Source organism: Plecotus auritus, assembly GCF_963455305.1.
Source record: "Plecotus auritus genome assembly, chromosome: 2".
In the NCBI taxonomy this organism is placed as follows: Eukaryota; Metazoa; Chordata; class Mammalia; order Chiroptera; family Vespertilionidae; genus Plecotus; species Plecotus auritus.
The window spans coordinates 85961690-85983310 of NC_137771.1; the positions used below are offsets into that span (position 1 = coordinate 85961690).

General features: G+C 36.4%; 1 protein-coding gene across 2 annotated transcripts in view; it reads left to right on the forward strand.

The window, feature by feature from the left end:
- The window catches only part of RANBP9 (RAN binding protein 9), a 101578-nt gene that overhangs the window by 77718 nt on the left and 2239 nt on the right, over positions 1–21621 (forward strand). For both annotated transcript variants that reach the window (XM_080656855.1, XM_080656856.1), the window contains exons 7-13: positions 1233–1345; positions 2734–2842; positions 3923–4113; positions 5263–5407; positions 8932–9053; positions 10857–11008; positions 19841–19952. In XM_080656855.1, coding sequence (XP_080512981.1) covers positions 1233–1345; positions 2734–2842; positions 3923–4113; positions 5263–5407; positions 8932–9053; positions 10857–11008; positions 19841–19952 — 944 coding nt within the window. The remainder of the gene's footprint in view (positions 1–1232; positions 1346–2733; positions 2843–3922; positions 4114–5262; positions 5408–8931; positions 9054–10856; positions 11009–19840; positions 19953–21621) is intronic.

Below are 21621 nucleotides of genomic sequence, written 5' to 3' on the forward strand. Positions count from 1 at the left end.
TCTGAAAACATGCTTCTTCACTAGAGCAATTATCATCAGGTATTGCAGAATCTGCACTAGTACTTTTGTCCTGCAGTTGAAAGAATAGTGAACCCTGACCCAGAATCTCATAGTTGCCATGAATTAGAGCTAGGATAAGTTGCTTTCCTGGGGTCACTGCCCTTTAAAGCTTTAAAAATGGTCACCACTGAGCATCATGGTAGGATAGTAGCAGGGAAAACATCATCTTATCCTACAGCCAGAGTTCTATGAGGGACCCGCACCCCAACCAACCCCATTCTTCACAAAATACACACTTACCATGACCTCTGGAAAGTTTATTTTCAAAGGTTCTGCCTCTTAAAATAATTTGCATTAGATAAAATAAAATGAAAAATCTGTTTTTTAAATGCTCTCTGGTCAATCCCGCTTTCCTGAACCACTGCTTCTTCCTACCATTTTCTAGCAGGTCTTTAGTAGTCCAGATGAAGGCAGGTTTAAAGTTGAATATTTGGCTTTATTGACTATCTGGGTTAATACTGTTTAGCCAGCAGTTTTTCTGTTTGTGGTTAAATGTAAATACATGTTTTGGCCACTTGGTGGCTTATTAAAAATAAATCTGTTCTTTGGAAGAGTGTCACTTACATATAAATCACATTTGAATAATCTCCTGATGTATAGCCATACCAATTGATTTAGATTAGAAGGCTGATTAGTATTATCACCTTCATAGACTTTTTTTCTGGAAGATTATCCAAGTTCACTTTAGTACTACTTGTGTTCACAAGTTGTGATCCATCTACTGTAACTAATAGATAAAGAAAGGGGTTGAAGTCCAGAATACAAGGAGTTAATCTGTTATTTTACATTTGTTTTATTTTACAAAATGACAACACTTTATTGGGATAAGTTGTGATAAACGTGAAACAGGAATTATGGTGAGTAGGATTGAATATAAGGATGGGAAACAATTGTAAAGGACCTGGAGAAAATGGGGTGTCCTTGATTCTCTAATAATACTTATTTTTAGGGACAGTAGTCTCAACATAGCATTTGCAGTTATCTTTTTGGAAAAACTACGTGAAAGAACAAAATGATTTTTTGAACTTTAAACTTGAGGTTATTAAAGCCTTAATTATTTCAAGGGGATAGGTTAGTTTTGTAACACCAGAGTAGACCTTGTTTATGTAAATTGTAGTATGAAGCATGTATTCTCTTGACTAAAAGTTGTGTTCTTTTTTTTTTTTTTTAAGAATGGTTTCATCTTATTTAGTTCACCATGGGTACTGTGCCACAGCAGAGGCCTTTGCCAGATCTACAGACCAGACCGTTCTAGAAGAATTAGCTTCCATTAAGAACAGACAAAGTAAGGACTTATGGTGCATGGCTAACACTTGTTTTCAGATTATAGGTTTGGTTATATTGATTTTTATAAATTTGTTAAAATAAATTTTAAAGTTGATGCCTCTGAAATTTATTTTTATTGATATTTTTAAGATTACCTTTTAAAAATTCACATAGGACTTCACTAGCATTTTGGATGTAGAAACATATAATTTTGGAGACATATTGTAAGAATGTAAGAATGTGTACCATTTTTTAAAAAATGTTGTATTGACCTTCCAGGAAATAAACATTTAATAAAATGGTTTTATTTATTAGTAAAGTAGCCCCATAATTAGATGTTAGTGGAGGTAATATGTGAACGATAAATACCTTTGCATTTAAATTGCTATCTAAATTTAAGGTAGTTTTGATCTTAAGCCTTTATTGCTTAGGTTCTAGTGCTTTTAGCCAGAGCAGTGGGGCCTGTTCTTACAGAGGTAAGTCAGCATGATAACTGTACCATAGTTAGTCATCATAAAATTGGTATATCCATCAGGAAGGGTATAACTTGGTGAGAGTATAGGCATAAAAACAAAACATGGGCAAAATCATGATGGATGAAAAGAATTTTTTATAGGTCAAACTGCTATAATATCATTGACAACATTGTATTGTAGCTACTGTATGCTTTGTCTCACTATATAATAAGCTCTTGTGAACAGGAAATGATCACATATTCTTTGTAGCCTCATCATCTAATATAACAAATACCTGACACAAGGAATGCTCAATGAGTGTTGAATTCAGATCTTACTAAATCTAGCATTCTTTTAGTACTGGTTCAAAAGGTTATAATTACTTTCAACAGTAAAGATATAAAATTAAACGGTTATATTTGATAAGACATTTTGAGTATTATTTCTTTGACTTTCCTATGGTCTTTTTTAAAAAACACTTTATTGAGGTATGGTTGACATTAAAAGCTGTACATATTTAGTGAATGTAATTTGATAAGTTTGGAGATTAGTACATGTGCATGAACCCATCAACACACCACGTATGCCATAAAAATAGCCATCTTTTTTTAAGATTTTTTAATTGATTTTTTTAGAGAACGAGGGATGGGGGAGAGGGGGAGAGAGAGAGAAACATCAATGTGAAAGCAAAACATCAATGGACTGCCTCCTCCATGCCCCCAACCAGAGATTGAGCCAAAACCCTGGTGTGCGCCCTGACCGGGAATCAAACGGGCAACCTTTTAGTGCATGGGACAACACCCAACCAACTGAGCCACACAGACCAGGACCGTCTTCTTTACTTTAGTTTTTATTACTTCAGTATTGATTAACAGGTATTTTTCCTATATTACTTATATGATAGTGTTTCTACTCTTAAAAAATTAATCTTTTGCTCTTCTTTTCTAAATAGGAATTCAGAAATTGGTGTTAGCAGGAAGAATGGGAGAAGCCATTGAAACAACACAACAGTTATACCCAAGTTTACTTGAAAGAAATCCTAATCTTCTTTTCACATTGAAGTGAGTTTGTTTAATAAAATATGCTATGTTTATTATATATGTGTGTTATATGTAACCAAAATAATTTCCATGTTTTAATTTTTGTTTAACCTTCTTTCAAATATTGACATCAAATTTCATAATACAGCACATTTAAGTAACAGGTTACAAAAATACTTGTGTTGAGGAGTATAAACAGATGGCATCTTTTGTTTGGTCTTCTGTCATTCTATCTCTGTGTTTCCAAATGTGAAAATCTTACTTAGAAGATGGGATTGTATCTGCAAAGTACCTCATAGTAAGTCTGTGGCATTTTAAAAAATTGTGATAAATATGCATAACAAAAATTTGCCATTTTTACATGTACAGTTCAGTAGTATTAAGTACATTCACATTGTTTTGTAATCGGTGCCAACTGTCCATCTCCAGAACCTTTCTAACTAAAACTTGGTACCCATTAAATATTAATTCCCCATTTCTCCTCTCCTTACCTCCTGACAACTAACATTCTGTTTTCTGAATTTGAATTTGGTTACCCTGTGCTCATATAAATGGAATCATGAATTATTTGTTCTTTGTTAACTGGCTTATTTCCCTTAGCATCATGTCCTCAAAGTTAATCTGTGTTGTAGCATCTGTCAGAATTTCCTTCCTTTTGCAGGCTGAATGATATTCCATTGTATGCATATACCACGTTTTGTTTATTCACTCATCCATCTTTACACATTTAAGTTGCTCGCACAGTTGGATATTGTGAATAATGCTGCTATGAATAGGGGTGATGAAATATCTGTTGGAATTCCATCGTGTTCTTATATACAATTTGATTTGCTACCAAGTGCAAATATTATTTTGATTAAATTATTTGGGGGCTGAAAAGGTAGTCCATTTTGATTTTATTATAGCTACAGATAAGCTTTCATTTTCTTAGTAAATCTTCTAACCAGTATAGTATATAAAATCATACTTAGTGCTTTTAGCATACTATCTTAAGGCCAAAGTTATTGATAAATACAAGTTATTAAACTACCTCCTTTCAGAAATCTTTTGCTATTAAATAAATTTGAAGATTATCTAAGTAATTTTTTTTTCTTTTTTTAGAGTGCGTCAGTTTATAGAAATGGTGAATGGTACAGATAGTGAAGTACGGTGTTTGGGAGGCCGGAGTCCAAAATCTCAAGACAGTTATCCTGTTAGCCCTCGACCTTTTAGTAGTCCAAGTATGAGCCCCAGCCATGGAATGAATATCCACAATTTAGCATCAGGCAAAGGAAGTGCTGCACATTTTTCTGGTGAGATTCAATCTTATGATATTTATCTGTATATTTTTGCCCTTTATATTTTGAACCACAATAAAATTTTAAAAAATCTAGACACTTCTGTAGCAGTTTTGCACATGTGTATACTTGATCTCAAGATACTCTGGAAGAAAAACTATAGGTGGATCAGATGCATGTGTTTTTAGTACCAGGAAGTAACTTGAAGAGCTATTTCTGAGAATAAATTATTATAGCATATCTTCGTAAACAAACGCTAATGTTTGAGTTGTCTCTAGAAATTAAATCATAGATATTTGGTAATGAAAACATAATTATATGTTTTCATGAAGATTAAATTTAAAGGTAGTGATGTGTCTGTGATGTCTTATGCCACCAATCACCAAATCTAGCTGGGCTGTCTGCTATCTTATTCTTTCTCAACCAAGCCCAATTCATTTTCTCCTGTTCACCACCACCACCACCACCACCACCACCACCACTCCCCAACCCCCCCGATTTTGGTTTTGTGTTTATGCTCACCAGCCTTATTCTCCAAGGCTTTTGGTGTTCTCTTGATTAGAATTCTCTCCTTTCTTAGCTTTTATGATGATTTCTACAAGTTTATTTCTAATCCTCCTTAGTCTTCCTTCTTTGCTTGTCTCTTTCATTCTGTTTTCCCCAGGCTGTTATCTTCCTCAGTTCATTTAACTTATAAAACAGTAGTCAAGTGCTGTTTCCTCTCCTTTCATAGAGTAACAACTTTGCTTTTTCTCAATCAGCATGTAGCTCTCTTTTTATATACCATCCTGTACAGTGCAGATGATTCTCATGTTTGTATCCTTAGCTGCTTCCCCTCTTGAATATCATATACAGTCACTTCAGACTTGGACAAATTCTTAGCCCCAATAAAATGGTGGTGATGATAACACTGCCCTCATGGGGGATTGATCTATAATGAAGCCTTCAATAAATGTTAGAAGAGATGATAATTATAGCTCACAATTAAGTGTACATATATCTTTTCAAAGAAGTTAGCTGTTTACTATTTAAATAGTACATTGATTTAAATAGTCCTATATTTTAAATACAAAAGTCAGAATATGGGTATATTATTTACAACCTAATAATAAATAAACGTTTGTTTCTGTTTTCAAGACCTATCTTTTTCTTCTTTTTTTCCAGGTTTTGAAAATTGTAGTAATGGTGTAATATCAAATAAAGCACATCAATCATATTGCCATAGTAAACACCAGTCAACTAATTTGAATGTACCAGAACTGAACAGTATAAACATGTCAAGATCACAGCAAGTTAATAACTTCACCAGGTAAGTGATTTCTCTAGCTTTTATGTTACTATAAGCAGCCTAATTCAGGTTATCATGTTTAATAATTTGGAAAATTTGAGTTATATGGCTAATAATGGAGGTCTAGGAATTCCTAAGCCCCCAGAGAATAAAAGGTTAGGGAATAAGTTTCCCAAAGCTTTTCAGTCTCTCAGTATGCACATAGGCTCTTTCCTTTGTTCCTTCTTATTACTCTCATTCCTTTGCCCTTATAGTGAGGTTATAAGGACAAATGCAGGGCTCTGCAGTCTACTCTTCCTGCCATCACAGACCTATACAGATGGTCACACACATGCCATTTGTTATGTTTCCAAGTTAAGTCAAAGTATTGCATTTAACCTCTAGTATTAACATATGATACGTTTATACCTATTTTTTCTCTCTGTGTATATTTTTTTGCTGTAAATGTATGTGGAATGTTTACTGACTTTCAATTAGCTAATTTTACAGAAAAAACTCTTATTTGAGAGCCTGTCTTTACGTAGCTTGATTATAGCAGATGTGGTTAAGTCATTTAGAACAGTGGTCTCCAACTGATGGTCTGCAGACCACCGGTGGTCCGTGAGGTCCAAAAGGTTGGCAACCGCTGGTTTAAGGAAACCTTTGGCGCAGCGGTTGCCAACTGGTGGTCCATGAACCGCTGGTGTCCGTGAGGTCCGAAAGGTTGGCAACCACTGATTTAGAACATAGACCATGAGGGTAGTATTGAGGACCTATTGGATGTTAGCCATTTTGCTAGGCAGGAAGAGCTTTGAGAGAAAAGAAGACTATCCTATATAATAAAAGGGTAATATGCAAATCAACTGAATGGCAGAACGACTGGTCACTATGATGTGCACTGACCATCAGGGGGCAGAGGCTCAGTGCAGGAGCTGCCCCGGTGGTTAGTGCGTTCCCGCCGGGGAGCAGGCCTAAGCTGCAGTCGGACATCCCCCGAGGGCTCCTAGACTGTGAAAGGGCGTAGGCCGGTCTGAGGTGTGTGTTGTCCCCCCCCCCCGCTCTTCCTCCTCCAGTGTACGAATGCCGTGCACTGGGCCTCTAGTATCACTATATTATGACATACTCAGGTTTAATGTTCATGAAATCTTTTAAAAGTTCCTGAAATGTAATCACCTGAATTCACTACTAGTGTGTGAAAGCAAAATCTTATGAATTCAGCCTGCCCAAATCATATAGCATTTGAATCTCAATTTGGTTTAGAACATTTTGTTATAACATTTTAAAAATAATTATAATCACCTTGGCCTCAGTTTGTTGGGCATTATCCTGTGCACTGAAAGGTTGCTGGTTTGATTCCTGGTCTGGGCACATGTCCAGGTTGTGGGTTCAATCCCCAGTTGGAGTCCGTACAGGAGGCAACTGATCGATGTTTCTCTCTCTCTCCCGCCCCCCTCACCCCCTTTCCCTTCCTCTTGTTCTAAAATCAATTTAAACAATAACAAAAAAATAATGGATTTTACAATTTGATGTTGGTTTGGTCTTATAACATGAATTGATTGGTTACACTGCATTTTGGGGGAATTGTTCATCGGTGCAGATTTTATCAAAGCAGAGAGAACCTAACTTTTAGCAAAGAATCTTAATGGAAATATGACTCCAGAAAAAGGAATATATGTAAAAATCTGTATTTGCAAATTTGGCATTTATCAGAATCTCCAGGTTATCCTTCACAAGTGACCAAAATTTACTGAAGTAATGGTGTGTGGTACAGGTTATAATGGAGGTCCACAGAAGTCATATGAGAACAGTAGAAAAAATAACTATCTTTTGCTGAGGAGGTCAGGGTAGTCTTTGACAGTAGAGATGACATACTAAAAACATAAAATTAGAATATTTAGTAGTAAAAATTATGTATGGGAATTTTGAAAGGTAAGATTTTAGTATTTATCATTGATAGAGAGTTCTGCCATTTTTTGCAATCAGGATTGCAATCAGTTGGTGAGTTTTTCTCTTAAATACTATCCTCATGGCAGGAAGTTGCTAAAGGGACCTATTACTACCTGAGTTCAGGGAAGGAAACGTAACATAAGGGGTTGATGACACAGCATTCTCCCTTGTGTTCAGTATAAGAAAGTAAGCTTTTAAATCCCCTTAAACTGTTCAACAGTAACAGTTATTTTATAGTTGATAATGATTTTCCTTGCAACCAGCATTGTGTAGTAGGCAAAAATGGCATTAACTATGAAAACCATTTTACAGATGTAGAGCTGAATACCAAAAAAGTAAATGCGTGGGTTTTTTTTTAAGGTCAATAATTAGTAGCTAGTAAGTTGCAGAACTGAGACTACTTCCCAGGATTTGTGACTTCCAGACTTGTGCTTTTTCTATTATACTTCCCTCTATTTGAAAGTCTCCTCTCCATGCTAATGTCTGTTCTAGTTAAAACTCAAGTTCATGTTACTTCTTCCAGGATTTTTGCCTTGATTTATATCCCCACCACATGTTGTGTCACTCCTTGCAATTAACTTTTATCATAGTAATAGTCCTCTGCAATAGAATAACTTTACTAGCTTTTAACAGGTAGTTTGCTCCTACAGGGCAGAGGCAGTTTCATTATATCCTTAGCACCTAACATGGAACATGGAGAACATGGCTCAGGGGCTCTTGAATGTGTATTGAATGAAAAAAATCCCTCTCAAATAGTATGTTGAATTGTTTTCTTAAAAAAATGGTGTAGTATATTATTAAGATCACCAAAAGCTATGCCCTTAAGAATTTCTACTAAACATTATTTTTAATTTTTTTTAACAATTCTCAAAAGTCACCAATATAATATACAGCTTTTCTGACTCATGAAGGAGTCCTAAGGCAATTGCCACGTTCTTTCTAGATCTCTCTGTCTTTTCACCAAATAGGTTATACTGATAGAAGTGTGCATGTACCCACACACATGGTACTTAAACCACACACACAAGTCATGCAAGGTGTTAACCATCTCTGGTGGCATTATGCGTAATGCGTAGAGTGCTTTTTGTTCATCTGCATTCAATGTTATTGGTTTTTCTAAGAAATGAATATCCCTTGCTTTTTTTTAATAGAAAAGGTCATTTTTATTTAAATATTTCCTAAATTTTCATCAAGTGTTACCTTTTGGGCTGTGTAATCGTTACCTAGATCTTCATAGGCGATTCTTAAAGATTAGGTATTTATTGTTGCTTACTGTGTGGATGATTCTGAAGGTCCTACATTGACTACTATAATATGTCCAAATGTAGTTATTGGCACATAGTTATTCATTCAGTAAATGTAAAATGAGTGAAAATTGAAAACACCCTAAATATCCAAATCAACATTTTTTAAAATTAAGATTTGGCAATACTTTTAGTATGTGTATTTTATTTCCCTTATCTCCAGGAGTACAACTTTGTTAAAAGTCAGCTATATATTTGGCTTTGAATATATTCAAGACTTAACTAAATACCTTCTTTGAAGTTGAGTAGTAATTTATTTTAAACTAAGCTGCAAGTATGCGATTTCTAAAATTAGGTTTGTTTTTTCGTTTTCAGTAATGATGTAGACATGGAAACAGATCACTACTCCAATGGAGTTGGAGAAACTTCATCCAATGGTTTCCTAAATGGTAGCTCTAAACATGACCACGAAATGGAAGATTGTGACACCGAAATGGGTCTGCAGTGATATTTCTTACATTTTTAATAAAAAATGATGACTACAAGGTTATGTTTTTACTCGTACTGATTTACAGCTGATGAGCATAAATCAAATTTAAAGATAGATGTATGTGCCATTGGATTTGACAATACACATTACTTCTCTTAAACTTTCTTGTGAGAGTGGGTTGCTAGAGCAGAGTTACTTTATAGTACTTTCTGAAGTTAAATGCTACAGAGTTTTCTTCACTGAACTGTCTGTTTGCGCTCAACTTTAGCGCTGTCATTAGTGCAGTGGTACCAACTTAGTGTTAAATATCCTGTAGAGCAGTGGTCGCCAACCAGTGGTCCATGGATCACTGCCAGTCCGTGAGGTCTGAAAGGTTGGCGACTGCTCCTTTAGAGGATATTTAAGGTTGGAAATATAGAAAGGTTTTATACTTACGTTACTATAGCCACTAAGGGCCAAATAGGTAGAGATACTTTTATAAATTCTAATCAAACAGAATTTCTTAAATTTATTTAATGTGAATATATGTGACTATTCATAGTTCAGTGCCTGGCACTTAGTAGGTACTTAAGTGTGATTCCACCCCTTCTTCCCCCTAAATTAAATGTCATGCTTAATTTTACTTCCTTGACAACTTGTGCAGTAAATTGTATTGTAAAGTTAAACCATCAGCAAACTTTCCCATCAATTGGAAAGTGAACATTACTAAAGCTTATAAATTCTTCTTTGTCAGAATTCCATGGCCAGCATTAATTAGACTTCTCAGTATTTTGAGGTTAAAAGGTATTTTTTCAAATTGTTATGGGTATATATAAGAAACTACTTTATAAATGTAGTTATTATTTTATTTATACAACTACCTTGTTTTTGGGAATTATGTATTCTACTGTATAAATCCTTTTTTCAAGCAAGGAGTATGATTAAAAAGGCAACCTAGTTTTATTTTATCAGATAATCAGCAACCTTAAAATTCAGAGTAATTTGAGCATAGTGATAAAGAGCAGGAGTTATATAGCCAAATTACCTGGATTCAAATTCTGCAACCGCCACTTACTAGCTGTATAACCTTGGACATATTACTTAGGAGCTCTGTGCCTCGGTTTCTTCATCTGTAAAATGGGTATTATAATAACTGCCTCGTAGATCATTGTGACAATTAAATGAGCTAATCTGTGAAAAGCTAATAGAACAAAGTGCTTATTACATGTTATCATCAAAATCATTTGTGATTACATGTATTATTAGTAATTTAAATGGTTACATTATTAATCATTGATTATTGTCAACCAAAATATATACCAAAAATTATTTTTTAAAAGTATATTAGCATAACTAACCCTTTTTTATTAGTAAAATATGGTATCTTTTGTGTTTTTTATTGGAATTTTTTCTCTTCTCTTAGCATCCAGGAATCATTTAATTCTGTCTCTATTCTATGGCAGTTAAAGTAGCCTGACAGGCAGTTACTAACTTTTCTTTTTTTCTTAATGTCGCTTATTGTAGTTTTAGAGACTTGTGCTTAACTTTTTATAAAATTTCCCTTGACATATAGGTACATCCTAACACTGAGAAAGGTTGTCACCTGACTTTCAACTGCATGCTAGATATTGGATCCTAGACTCTTGAGACCTAGATAAAACGTACCTTTTAGCTGCAAAGTTTCATATTAAATTAATCTGCATATTTAGAGAAAAACATTAGGTAATAGTTACTAAATTAAACATATAAAATGTTATAAACAATTTATGTTCATTTCTCCATTGCACTTCATTCAGTAAGGTAGTAAAATACTTGTTCGTTTTGGTTATAGAAGTTGATTCAAGTCAGTTAAGACGCCAGTTGTGTGGAGGAAGTCAAGCCGCCATAGAAAGAATGATTCACTTTGGGAGAGAGCTACAAGCAATGAGTGAACAGCTGAGGAGAGAATGTGGCAAGAACACAGCAAATAAAAAAATGCTGAAGGTACATTTGTTTTCCCCTGTAAAATATAAATGCATCAAAGGAACTAAATTGTAGTTTTGTAACACACTGAACAGAGCTAGAAATTCTTATTGCACATGAACTCCTCCCTGGCTTCCTATTTGAGAGTGAAAGTGTTCTATGTGTTTGGGCAGTTCTGCTCTACTGGAAATAGCACTGGAGTTCAAGTAAAAAGTATGGATTCAATCCCCACCTGAGCAACCTGTCAGCATTGTGTGCACTTTGTCAACTTTTCTTAGTGTTTTCTCAGCTATAAAACTGGCAAAGTTAGGAAAACTGTGAGTATGCTGATAAAACTGTAAATTTGAGGTATTTTTATTTTAGTAAACATTGCTCAGAGTTGCAGCAAATTGAAAGTCTAATACATGGTTTTCATTTTAATGATTGGTGAAGGATTTGGGTCATCTATTTAATACATTTTCAGGTCTTTTTTAGATTGACATTTATGATAGCTAGTTAGATGGATACAACTTAAACAATTTAGTAAGTTAGGCACAGTTTTGTATATCATTTGAAGTTGGGAGTTTTCTCCTACCTTAAGTCAGGATTGTAATTAGCTGTGGAGATGTTATTCCTTTAAAAGCTTTTTTCATACTCAAAAGAGTCCTACCAGCTCTGTAAGTCTATGAAATATTATGAAATATTAACCTAGCCATTGTATTTTTTTTTTATCCTGCATTAGGTTTGTTATAGGGTGGAATTTCTCCGTTGCTAGTGGGAGTGGGGTTCTTATGATATCTTGAGAAAAATAATGTTCTAAGACGCATGGGAGAATGAGATATATTGAAAGGTTTATTTGTGTGTTATTGTATCCCTTGGTTTGCAAAGTCCCATTTCCCTTAAACCAGTCTTGGAAAATATGCAGCTGGAGGTTCAGCAGAGCTAGAAGCAAAACCAGTGTCCAAAGTTTCTGTTCCATGGTGGAGTTGAGTCCAGCAGTGCATCAGGCTGATTGTAATCCATTAGTCCATTGTGGGGCCATGTGGGAGAATGCAGGGGAGCATGCCCCCTGCAACAAGAGTCCTAAGAGAGCAGGAGGGCCAACAGAGCCAAACAAAGGCAGGAATTCCTTTGTTTAGGAGTTTAATGAATACCAAATCTTCCCACACTTGCAGTGGCCATGCCTATTCTGACCTATGGCTTGTTCCCCAGTGTGACTGACAGACAAGTACCTTCCCACATCACTCAGATCTGGAGAGTGTTAAGCTGCAACTTCCTGGCAAAGCTGTACAAATGGCATGCCTACATTATCTAGCCTTCTCTTTGCTTCTTTCCAGTTATTAATAACCAGGTTATTACAGTGGTATCAGGTTGGGCTCAGAGGTAGTAAGTTATAAACATTTTCTCCTGAATGTTTTGAAAGTTCAAAAAATGAAGGAGAGATTCATGTTGTGCTGCTTGGGTGTAATGTACGCAGTAGCAAAGGGCAAGGCTCCTGACATCCCTTCCTGACTCAAACTGAGAGTGCACCAGTAGCAACACCTAGTAGCACTGAATATAGCATAAAGTCAGCAAAAATCATGCACCTACATATCTGCTTGATCTAGGATGGGTTAAGGAGACACCCATATACATCTCCAGTTAAAGGTATGCAGTCTTGTATTTTCACTATCTGAGGTGTGAAGAGAGGTGTAGTCACTATACTTAGTACTTCATCTACTGGGTAGCAAACTGCTATTCTAATAGTGATCATCAGCTCTTAAAAAAAAGTTTAAAAGATAATTGGTAGGTTGTGTGATTTAAGCTGTTTTTATTTTTAAACATCCTTTTTAAAAGAAATAATTTGTATTGATTTCAGAGAGGAAGGGAGAGAGAAATAGAAACATAAATGATGAGAATCACTGATTGCTTGCCTCCTTCATGCCCCTCACTGGGGATTGAACTGCAACCCGAATAGGTGCCTTGACTAGGAACCAAACCATGACCTCCTAATTCATAGGTCAACTCTCAACCACTGAGCCACATGGGCAGCTATTTTTTGTTTAAAAAGTCAAATCAGACATTCATACACTGTTAGGAAAATAGCTGTCCACATCTGCCCTGTAAGTGTATGAGTTCTTTGAGGTCAGGCTCGGTCTTTCCTTAACGCCTCCCCTTTTAAATATATCTGATGCATATAGAACCTAGGTATTCAGTGAATGTCTATTCAATTAAGATTGAAATCATTTGAGAAGTATAACTGATTTTTCAGGATTGGGTATTTTCATCACTATCAACTTCGTAGAACCTTTTCTCATATCAAGAGTGGCAAGAAGAAACTTATTTCTTGGCCTTTCTTAAGTTTAAGATAGCTAAAGTCATCCATTTAGGAAATTATTTTGCTAGATACCGAGGTTCTCAACCTTTCTGGTGTCTAGACACCTTAAGAAACTATTAAAGATTCCCAAAGAGTTTATTGATTTTACTATACTAGAAATTAGAACTAAAATGAAAAACAATTCATTAGAAATAACAGTAAATCCATTAATTAAATATTTTGTGGGGAAAAAACTATCTTTCCCAAAATGGGGAAAAAATGAGAAGCATGGCATTGCTTTACATTTTCACAAGTCTTTTTAATGTTAGTTTTAATCAAGATGAGCTGGAAACTATTCACTATATAGTTTTGAGAGAATGAGAAAAATGAAAGTAGTATGTCAGTGTTACTATGAAAATAGTTTTGACTTCACAAAACCTTCTGAGAGGGTCTTGGACCCAAGTGTCCCTGGACTATACTTTAAGAACTGTTGTTTGAGTGGATATTTGGGAATATGAGATAATTCTAAGAATTCATAGACTTTTTTTTATAGCAGATCATCTGTTTTCTTGCTAAAACTTTATGCTCATTGAGCATGATGAAGGAATTTGTGATTTGCACACAATCTTTGAAAATTTAAGATTTCACTCAATCAGCTTACTGTCCTTGATTCCAATTTGTATGAAGCTCATAAAATGGCATTACATGGCCTATTCTCAAAAATATTCCTTGATTATATATTGAATTATGTGAAAGTGTAATTCATCTTCATCTAAAGAATGTAGATGGCTTTAATTTTGCATCCCTTGACTTCTAAGCAAATGCCAAATGCTTTAAGAGACTTCCTTATATTCTGAGCTGCTTTCCTCCCATGCCCTGAACTTTTTTTTGACCCAGATAGGAAAGAGTAAGTAACCTTACTTTTAAATACCTAAAGAACAAGGCTGGAGGATTTGAAGCAACTTGAAGAGTAAAGGTTTTTGCTGTAGTTGAAAATATTTAGAATTTATTCCTTTTTATTCTTCACTTCAGATCACATGTGATGTAGGGGGGTATTTTTTTTCCCCTGGTTTTGTATAAACTTCTGAATCATATACATATATGTAGAAAGAGTGGTTTGGGTAAAGTCAAAGGTAAGATTACCTAAAATGCTTTATGATAAGGTGCACGTGTACAATGTTTGCTTCCCCTCAGTTGTGGAGTAACTGGCACATTGCAGTCCATTCGAGTAGCTCACCTGTGGTAAAATGGCAGGGAGTCCCTGCAGTAGTCCAGTTTCCCTTGACCTTTTTTCTAGTTTTGTCAGTCTTGCTTTCCTCTTTCCCGATTGTCTTTTTGTTCCATACCTGCCTAAGTCTGCCAGAGGCTCCCTGGGAACTACCTAACTTTGGTCAGCAGCTGTTTATTGAACTTATGCAGTGTGGCCAGGCACTGCTGTAGGCAGTGTGGAGAGTCGAATGTGCATGAGCAGCCCAGCCAGCAGGGCTTTTACTCCAGTAATTGAAGCAGTAGAGCCATTTAGACTCACTCTTTATAAGCTGCTATAGATTTTAAGGCAAATAGTAGTAGTTTCAGAATCCTACCTAAATGAAGTCACATTTCCCTCAGAAATTATTCTTACTGATGTGATATTTTTAAAATAAAAAGTAACCCACAATGTCTTTGGTTACCATCACCAATTAAGTTTTATAACAGGATTTTAAACTTAGAAGTTGCTTTGTTGATTTCATTCCCTTTGTAAAGGAAGATATGGTGCTAGGTATTTACTACTGGGCACTTGATGCTGTTAACCTTATTTTTTAAGGTGTTGTTAGTTTTCTTACAGCTTCACTCTACTTCTAAACTGTGTTTCATAGTGTTGCTGTGTGATTCTTCTATAATCAAGTCTAATCTATACCACTCCTGTATTTAAAACTCCATTGCCTTATTGGCCAAAAAATTCAAGCTTTTTAGTGTTTTTAGAGGCATTTTAGGATTTAACCCCTTACCCGTGGTTCCAACCATGCCTTATTCTCCTTTTGCTCAGCCTGTGTCCATGTAGCTTGAGCCTTTTTCTGTGATTACATCACGTGACACAATACACTGTACGTTAATAAGCAATATGCTATGTTATTTATTTATGTGTTTTTTCCACAAAACTATGTGAATCCTTGAAACAGTGACAAGGTCCTGGTGATCCTTGTGTCCTCAGTTGTCCGGCTGTGTCCAGTAAATATTTGTTTGAATGGTACTGAAAACAATAGGGCAGAAATTTGGACATTTTTCCTCTTAAAATTTATATTGAAAATTAAAAGGGACTTCTCTTACTAAAAGAAGTACAGTACTAGCTGTGTGATCTTAACCTCTTACTACCTCAAATTGCATCCCTATATAATGGACATTATAGTATCCACATCATAAGGTTTTTGTGAGGATTAAATAAGATGATCCACATTAGTGCTTAAAACATTGCCTCATACAATGTTAGTACATAATAAGTTACTACCATCATTATTGTGTTTTTGTTTTAAATACTAGAAGGTGAAAACAGAAAAATGGTCCTGATTTGAGATTTGGAACATTTCACCTTTTTGGTAGCATGTCCACATATATAGACCCAAGAGGATAGTTTTGTGCTTAAATTTTTTATGTACCAATTATTCCCTGGACAATTCTTTAGGATATCTTTTAAAATTTATCCGTACTTTGGGGATGGTACCTCATTAGATAGTTGTGGGGTAAATTAAGGCTTGAGCAAAGCTTAGTCTTTAGAAGTAATGTGATTGATTAGAGTTGGCTTTATAGGATATGGAATATTAATATTCTTTCCATCAATAAATTAGGATTGGGGGCAGGCATTTAGGAAATACAACCTAAGTAGCTTTGTGGGATGCATAAAATACCTTAAAACTTTAAAAAGCAGGTCTTGTGATCACCAGGTGTGTGAAGCTTCTTCCCTATATCAAGCACCTATCAGTAATTGCAGGGGATTCAAAATAGTATAATAATTCTTTAAATAAATCTTTATTCAGATTATTACAATTGTTTCTCCTTTTCCCCCCCATAGCTCCCCTCCACCTGGTTCCCACCCCACCTTCTGCCCTTACCTCCCCCCCACTGTCCTCATCCATAGGTGTATGATTTTTGTCCAGTCTCTTCCTGAACCGCCCCCCCTACCCCTTTCCCCCTGAGAATTATCAGTCCACTCCTTTCTATGCCCCTGATTCTATTATATTCACCAGATTATTCTGTTCCTCAGGTTTTTAATTCACTTGATTTTTAGGTTCACTTGTTGATAGATATGTATTTGTTGTTCATAATTTTTATCTTTACTTTTTTCTTCTTCCTCTTCTTTAAGAATACCTTTCAGCATTTCATATAATACTGGTTTGGTGGTGATGAACTCCTTTAGCTTTTTCTTATCAGTGAAGCTCTTTATCTGCCCTTCAATTCTGAATGATAGCTTTGCTGGGTAGAGTAATCTTGGTTGTAGGTTCTTGCTATTCATCACATTGAATATTTCTTGCCACTCCCATCTGGCCTGCATAGTTTCTGTTGAGAAATCAGCTGACAATCGTATGGGTGCTCCCTTGTAGGTAACTAACTTTTTCTCTTGCTGTTTTTAATATTCTCTCTTTGTCTTTTGCTCTTCGCATTTTAATTATGATGTGTCTTGGTGTGGTCCTCTTTGGATTCCTTTTGTTTGGGGTTCTGTGGGCTTCCTGGACTTGTAAGTCTATTTCATTCACCAGGTGGGGGAAGTTTTCAGTCATTATTTCTTTAAATAGGTTTTCAGTATCTTGCTCTCTCTCTTTTTCTGGCACCCCCATAATTCTGATGTTGGTACGCTTGAAGTTTGTCCCAGAGGCTTCTTACACTATCTTCAACTTTTTGGATTTTTTTTTCTTTTTGCTTTTTCGGTTGAGAGTTTTTTGCTTCTTTGTATTTCAATTATTTGACTTGATTCTTGTGTTCCTCTAGTCTGTTGTTGAGTCTCTATATAATATTTTTTATTTCAGTCAGTGTATGTTTAATTTCTAGTTGGTCCTTTTTCATATCTTCAAGGGTCTCATTATATTTATCGGCCTTTTCTAGGATATTCTTGAAAAGCCTTATAACCGTGGTTTTGAATTCTGTATCCAGTCATTTGTTTTCCTCCATTTCTTTCATTTGTGATCTGTTTCTTTGACGCCACATTTTCACTGCTTCCCTGAGTTGGTAGGGTAGATTTGTGTGCTAGGTTTCCTATATGGCCCAGTGGGTCGGCCTTCCCAGTTAACCTGAGGTGGACACTCTTGGTGCACCCCTTTGTGGACTGTGTGTACAGCCTTGTTGTAGTTAAGTCTTGATTGTTGTTGGTATCACTGGGAGGAATTGACCTCCAGGCCAGTTAGCTGTAAGGATCAGCTGTGTATACGCTGGGAGAAGTTCTGTGTTGGAGACAGCCTTATAGGATTAAACTTGCCAAATTGCAATAGCCTCTGTGCTCAGTTTGGATGGGGTGGAGTCTCAGGGCGGAGCAGACAGTCTTGGCTTCCAGTCAGCCTTGCCCTTGCGCGCGCGTGCACACACGCGCCTTCAGACCTCTGCCTTCCCGACTCCCGAGTCTCTGCCCGAGAGTCCAGACTCCCCCCACGAGAGCGTGGGTCCCCAGGGGCTCGCCTGGAACTGGGGTTCAGTGCAGTCAGAACTGGGGCTCAGTGCAGTCAGGAGCTTCTGACTCCCTTCCACTAGGGAAAGCCTGTGGCAACCTCCGCAGCCTTTGTGCACACTGGCGCGCGCGCGCCTTCAGACCTCTGCCTTCCCCGGCTCCCGAGTCTCCGCCCAAGAGTCCAGATTCCACCCAGTAAGAGCGTGGGTCCCCAGGGGCTTGCCTGGAACTGGGGTTCAGTGCAGTCAGAACTGGGGTTCAGTGGAGTCAGAACTGGGGTTCAGTGCAGTCAGGTCCTTCCGACTCCCTTCTGCTAGGGAAAGCCTGTGGCAACCTCCGCAGCCTTTGTGCACACTGGCGCGCGCGTCTCCAGACCCCTGCCCACTGGGGCTACCCCGGGTCTCCAAGTCTCCGGGTGCCTTTCTCTCTACCTGACAGTCCAGACGCCCCCTGTATGAGCCTGGGTCCACGGGATTTCGCCCGGGACTGGGGTTCAGTGCAGTCAGAACTGGGGTTCAGTGTGGTTGGGGGCTTCCTTCCCCCTTCCGCCAGAGAAAGTCAGCCAGGCTCTCAGCCGCCCTTCCTCTCTGCGTGCACAAAGACCCTTTGCTGTACCTCCAATTCTCTGTGAGCTTTTCTCTTTCCTTCTAGTTGTAGAATTTTCACTCAGTCAGCTTTCCTGTGGTTCTGGATGGTGTCCGTTCTGTCTTTTAGTTGTAGTTTTGAAATTGTTGTGCGAGGCAGCAGTTTAGGTGCTTACCTATGCCACCATCTTGGTTTCTCCTCAGTATAATAATTTTTTTAATCTTCAGAGAACTTTCATAGTAATCGAGGTGAGAAGTCTGATGTGAAATACTTAGCAATAACAACAGTGGGGAACCCACATGTTTGTTTAGAGACACATGTATTCCCTGTCTGGTAGCTGCAGACTGATGGCACAACTTTGCTTTATGGATAATTCTTCCCTTATTTCCACAATATGTAGGCCAGTTTGGATAAGAAAGGGTAAGAATACAGTTGACCAAGAAACCTTTCCCCTACCTCTGCTCTCTCAGAACACTAAAAAGATACTGAGAGGAATGCTGGAGCTGTACCTAGGAGACAATCATCTTTAGGAATCTCAGTCATCCACACTTCCAGAGTCAGCATTTTGAAAGTTGTTACTGAATTCACTGATATACAATTTCCTCAGCACCTCTCCATGTATGTGTTCTGAATTGGGAAGGTCCCCTGTATCTAACTATATCTGTACCTCTGTTATAATATTACTCCAGATTAGGGTATTCCCTTTGGCAAAATAATAATACATAATTTATTGAAAGATTAGAATGAACCAACATTGCTAATTTCATTTAGCTCATTGTGAAATAGGACCTTTTATAATCCCCATTACACAAATGATGAAACTGACACTTAGGTTGTTAATTGCTAAAGGCTACTCTAATGATGCAGGCTGGTGATTGATGCCAATGTCTGAAACCACTGTGTATGTGCCTCCCATTAAAAAAAGTCATTTGAAAAGACAATGATGTGTCAGCTACTTTAGGAGGAGGGGTGACTTGAGGATGGTTGGATATGGATAATTCTTCCATAGAAGAATTTTTTTTATGTCAAATTCATGTCAGTGGTAATAAATTGTCAAGTATCTGAATACTTTGTCTTCCTTTTTAACTTAACCAGTATTAGCCCATTTCACAGGAATCCGTTCTTTAAATTTGTAGTATTTGTTCTGCTCTGTATGTATTGTAGAGATAGGGGGAAAATAATGAGAATGTGTTTACAAAAAAAATGAAAAATCAGGCTTTGCTTCATAATCTAGTAAATGGGTTTAAAAGTCATAGTAGTATAGTGCCTGAAAGCTGTATTTTACCAGTCTTTGAATTTGTAACAGTGGTAAGCATAGTAGTTGAACTATTTGAACTAAAAACCAAATTGCTGTTTTCAACAGGATGCATTCAGTTTACTAGCTTATTCAGATCCTTGGAACAGCCCTGTTGGAAATCAGCTTGACCCAATTCAGAGAGAACCTGTATGCTCGGCTCTTAACAGTGCAATATTAGGTAAGTGAAGCTAAAAAGCACTACTCCAACTAGATACTTTGAATATTTGAGGTGGTGTTTGTGTTGGCATTTTATATTTCAGTAAAATCATAAGGGAAAGGTTCTCTACGTTTTAAAATTAAGATTACCTTAGAATATAGTAACCTTTCTCCATTATTTGTTCCAGATTAAATGGATTCAAATGGAATGAAAACAGTACATTGGGGTGCATCCTTGTTATGTCAAATTCATATCAAATTGGGAAGTTTGGAAATTAGACATTTTTGTGTACGTAAATATTTCTGGCCTGAGCCACCCATTTTACAGCTCCCACCATGCTTCAGATACAGGCACAAAGGGGCTTCCAGGTGACTTGGAAATGCCCTGTCACTACTAACCCTTTGTCAAATTATAGTTGCATTAAAATTAAGCATATTCAACTACATGCCCTTCCCAAATAAAAAGTGTGTGAGGAAGAGAACAGCAATTTAAATAAGCTTAGCCAGGGGTGAGCATGAAGTGAAAAATTGGAATTTGCTGTTTCCCTGGTTGATTGCCATTCCTATGAGCCAGCTCACCATAGATTATGATTATAGTGTTCATATGTTAAACACATACTCTTTTTCTATGAATTATGTAACTGTACATTTTGTGCATTTATATTTAAACTCTATAGGGTTAATTATGTAAAGCTATGTTTTAATTTCTGGGCAATTCTTTTCAAAGGTAGTTCAGATAAAGAGTGATTTTTTCACCTGACTTTTTCTAATTCCCCTCATATGGCCAGAATATAAAGCAAGCAAATAAAAGTATTCATATTTGAGCCTTAATCTGTTCTTTTTTTTCCTGATAAAATTCATTTTTAACTAATTGTGTTAAGGTCTCATACTAAAGTTTTGAAATAAGAGTAATATCTTTGTGTTGTAGTTTTTCTTAAATTTAGAATTTGTATATAATAAATGTGAGTTTTCTTTGCATTGTTAAATTGTGTTGTAATTTCTTTGGTTATGAAATTCATGTAGCTCTGCTAGGAAAAAAATAATAATAGCTTAGTAGCAGTGCTGGGATTGTAGGGCAAATTATGGTTTGCTATACTTGTATTTTTTTAAGTTACATTATCGGTAATCATGAAACGCTATCATTGCTTTGCATTTAGGTACCACTCAAACCTGGAAAAATTTGAAAAGTAACCAGTTTTCTTACAAGTTTTGTATATCTTGTGTTCTTCAAGGGGATTAAATTTTAAAATAATAAATTACTTGGGACCATTATCCAATATATTATGTATTCTCATATATTGTACTACATATTATGTAGGTTTGCCCACAAATAGTGCTTAAATTTAATAAGATTATTAAACTGCAGAGAAGGTGTCTGCATATCTGTAAATACTAAATTATATAATCTATAACTAGTGCTTGAAGTTATATTAATTGTATGTAATTCTTGCAAATTTTGTATCCCCCCAAAAATTTTTTTTTAATGTTTTTGTTGATTTAAGAGAAAGGGGAGAGGGAGATATAGAAACATCAATGATGAGAATCATCTATTGGCTGCCTCCTGCACACCCCTCACTGGGGACTGCAACCTGGGCATGTGCCCTGACCAGGAATCAAACCATGACTTCCTGGTTCATAGGTAAATGATCAGCTATGAGCCACACTGGTGGCTGGGCTAAAAAATTTTTTAA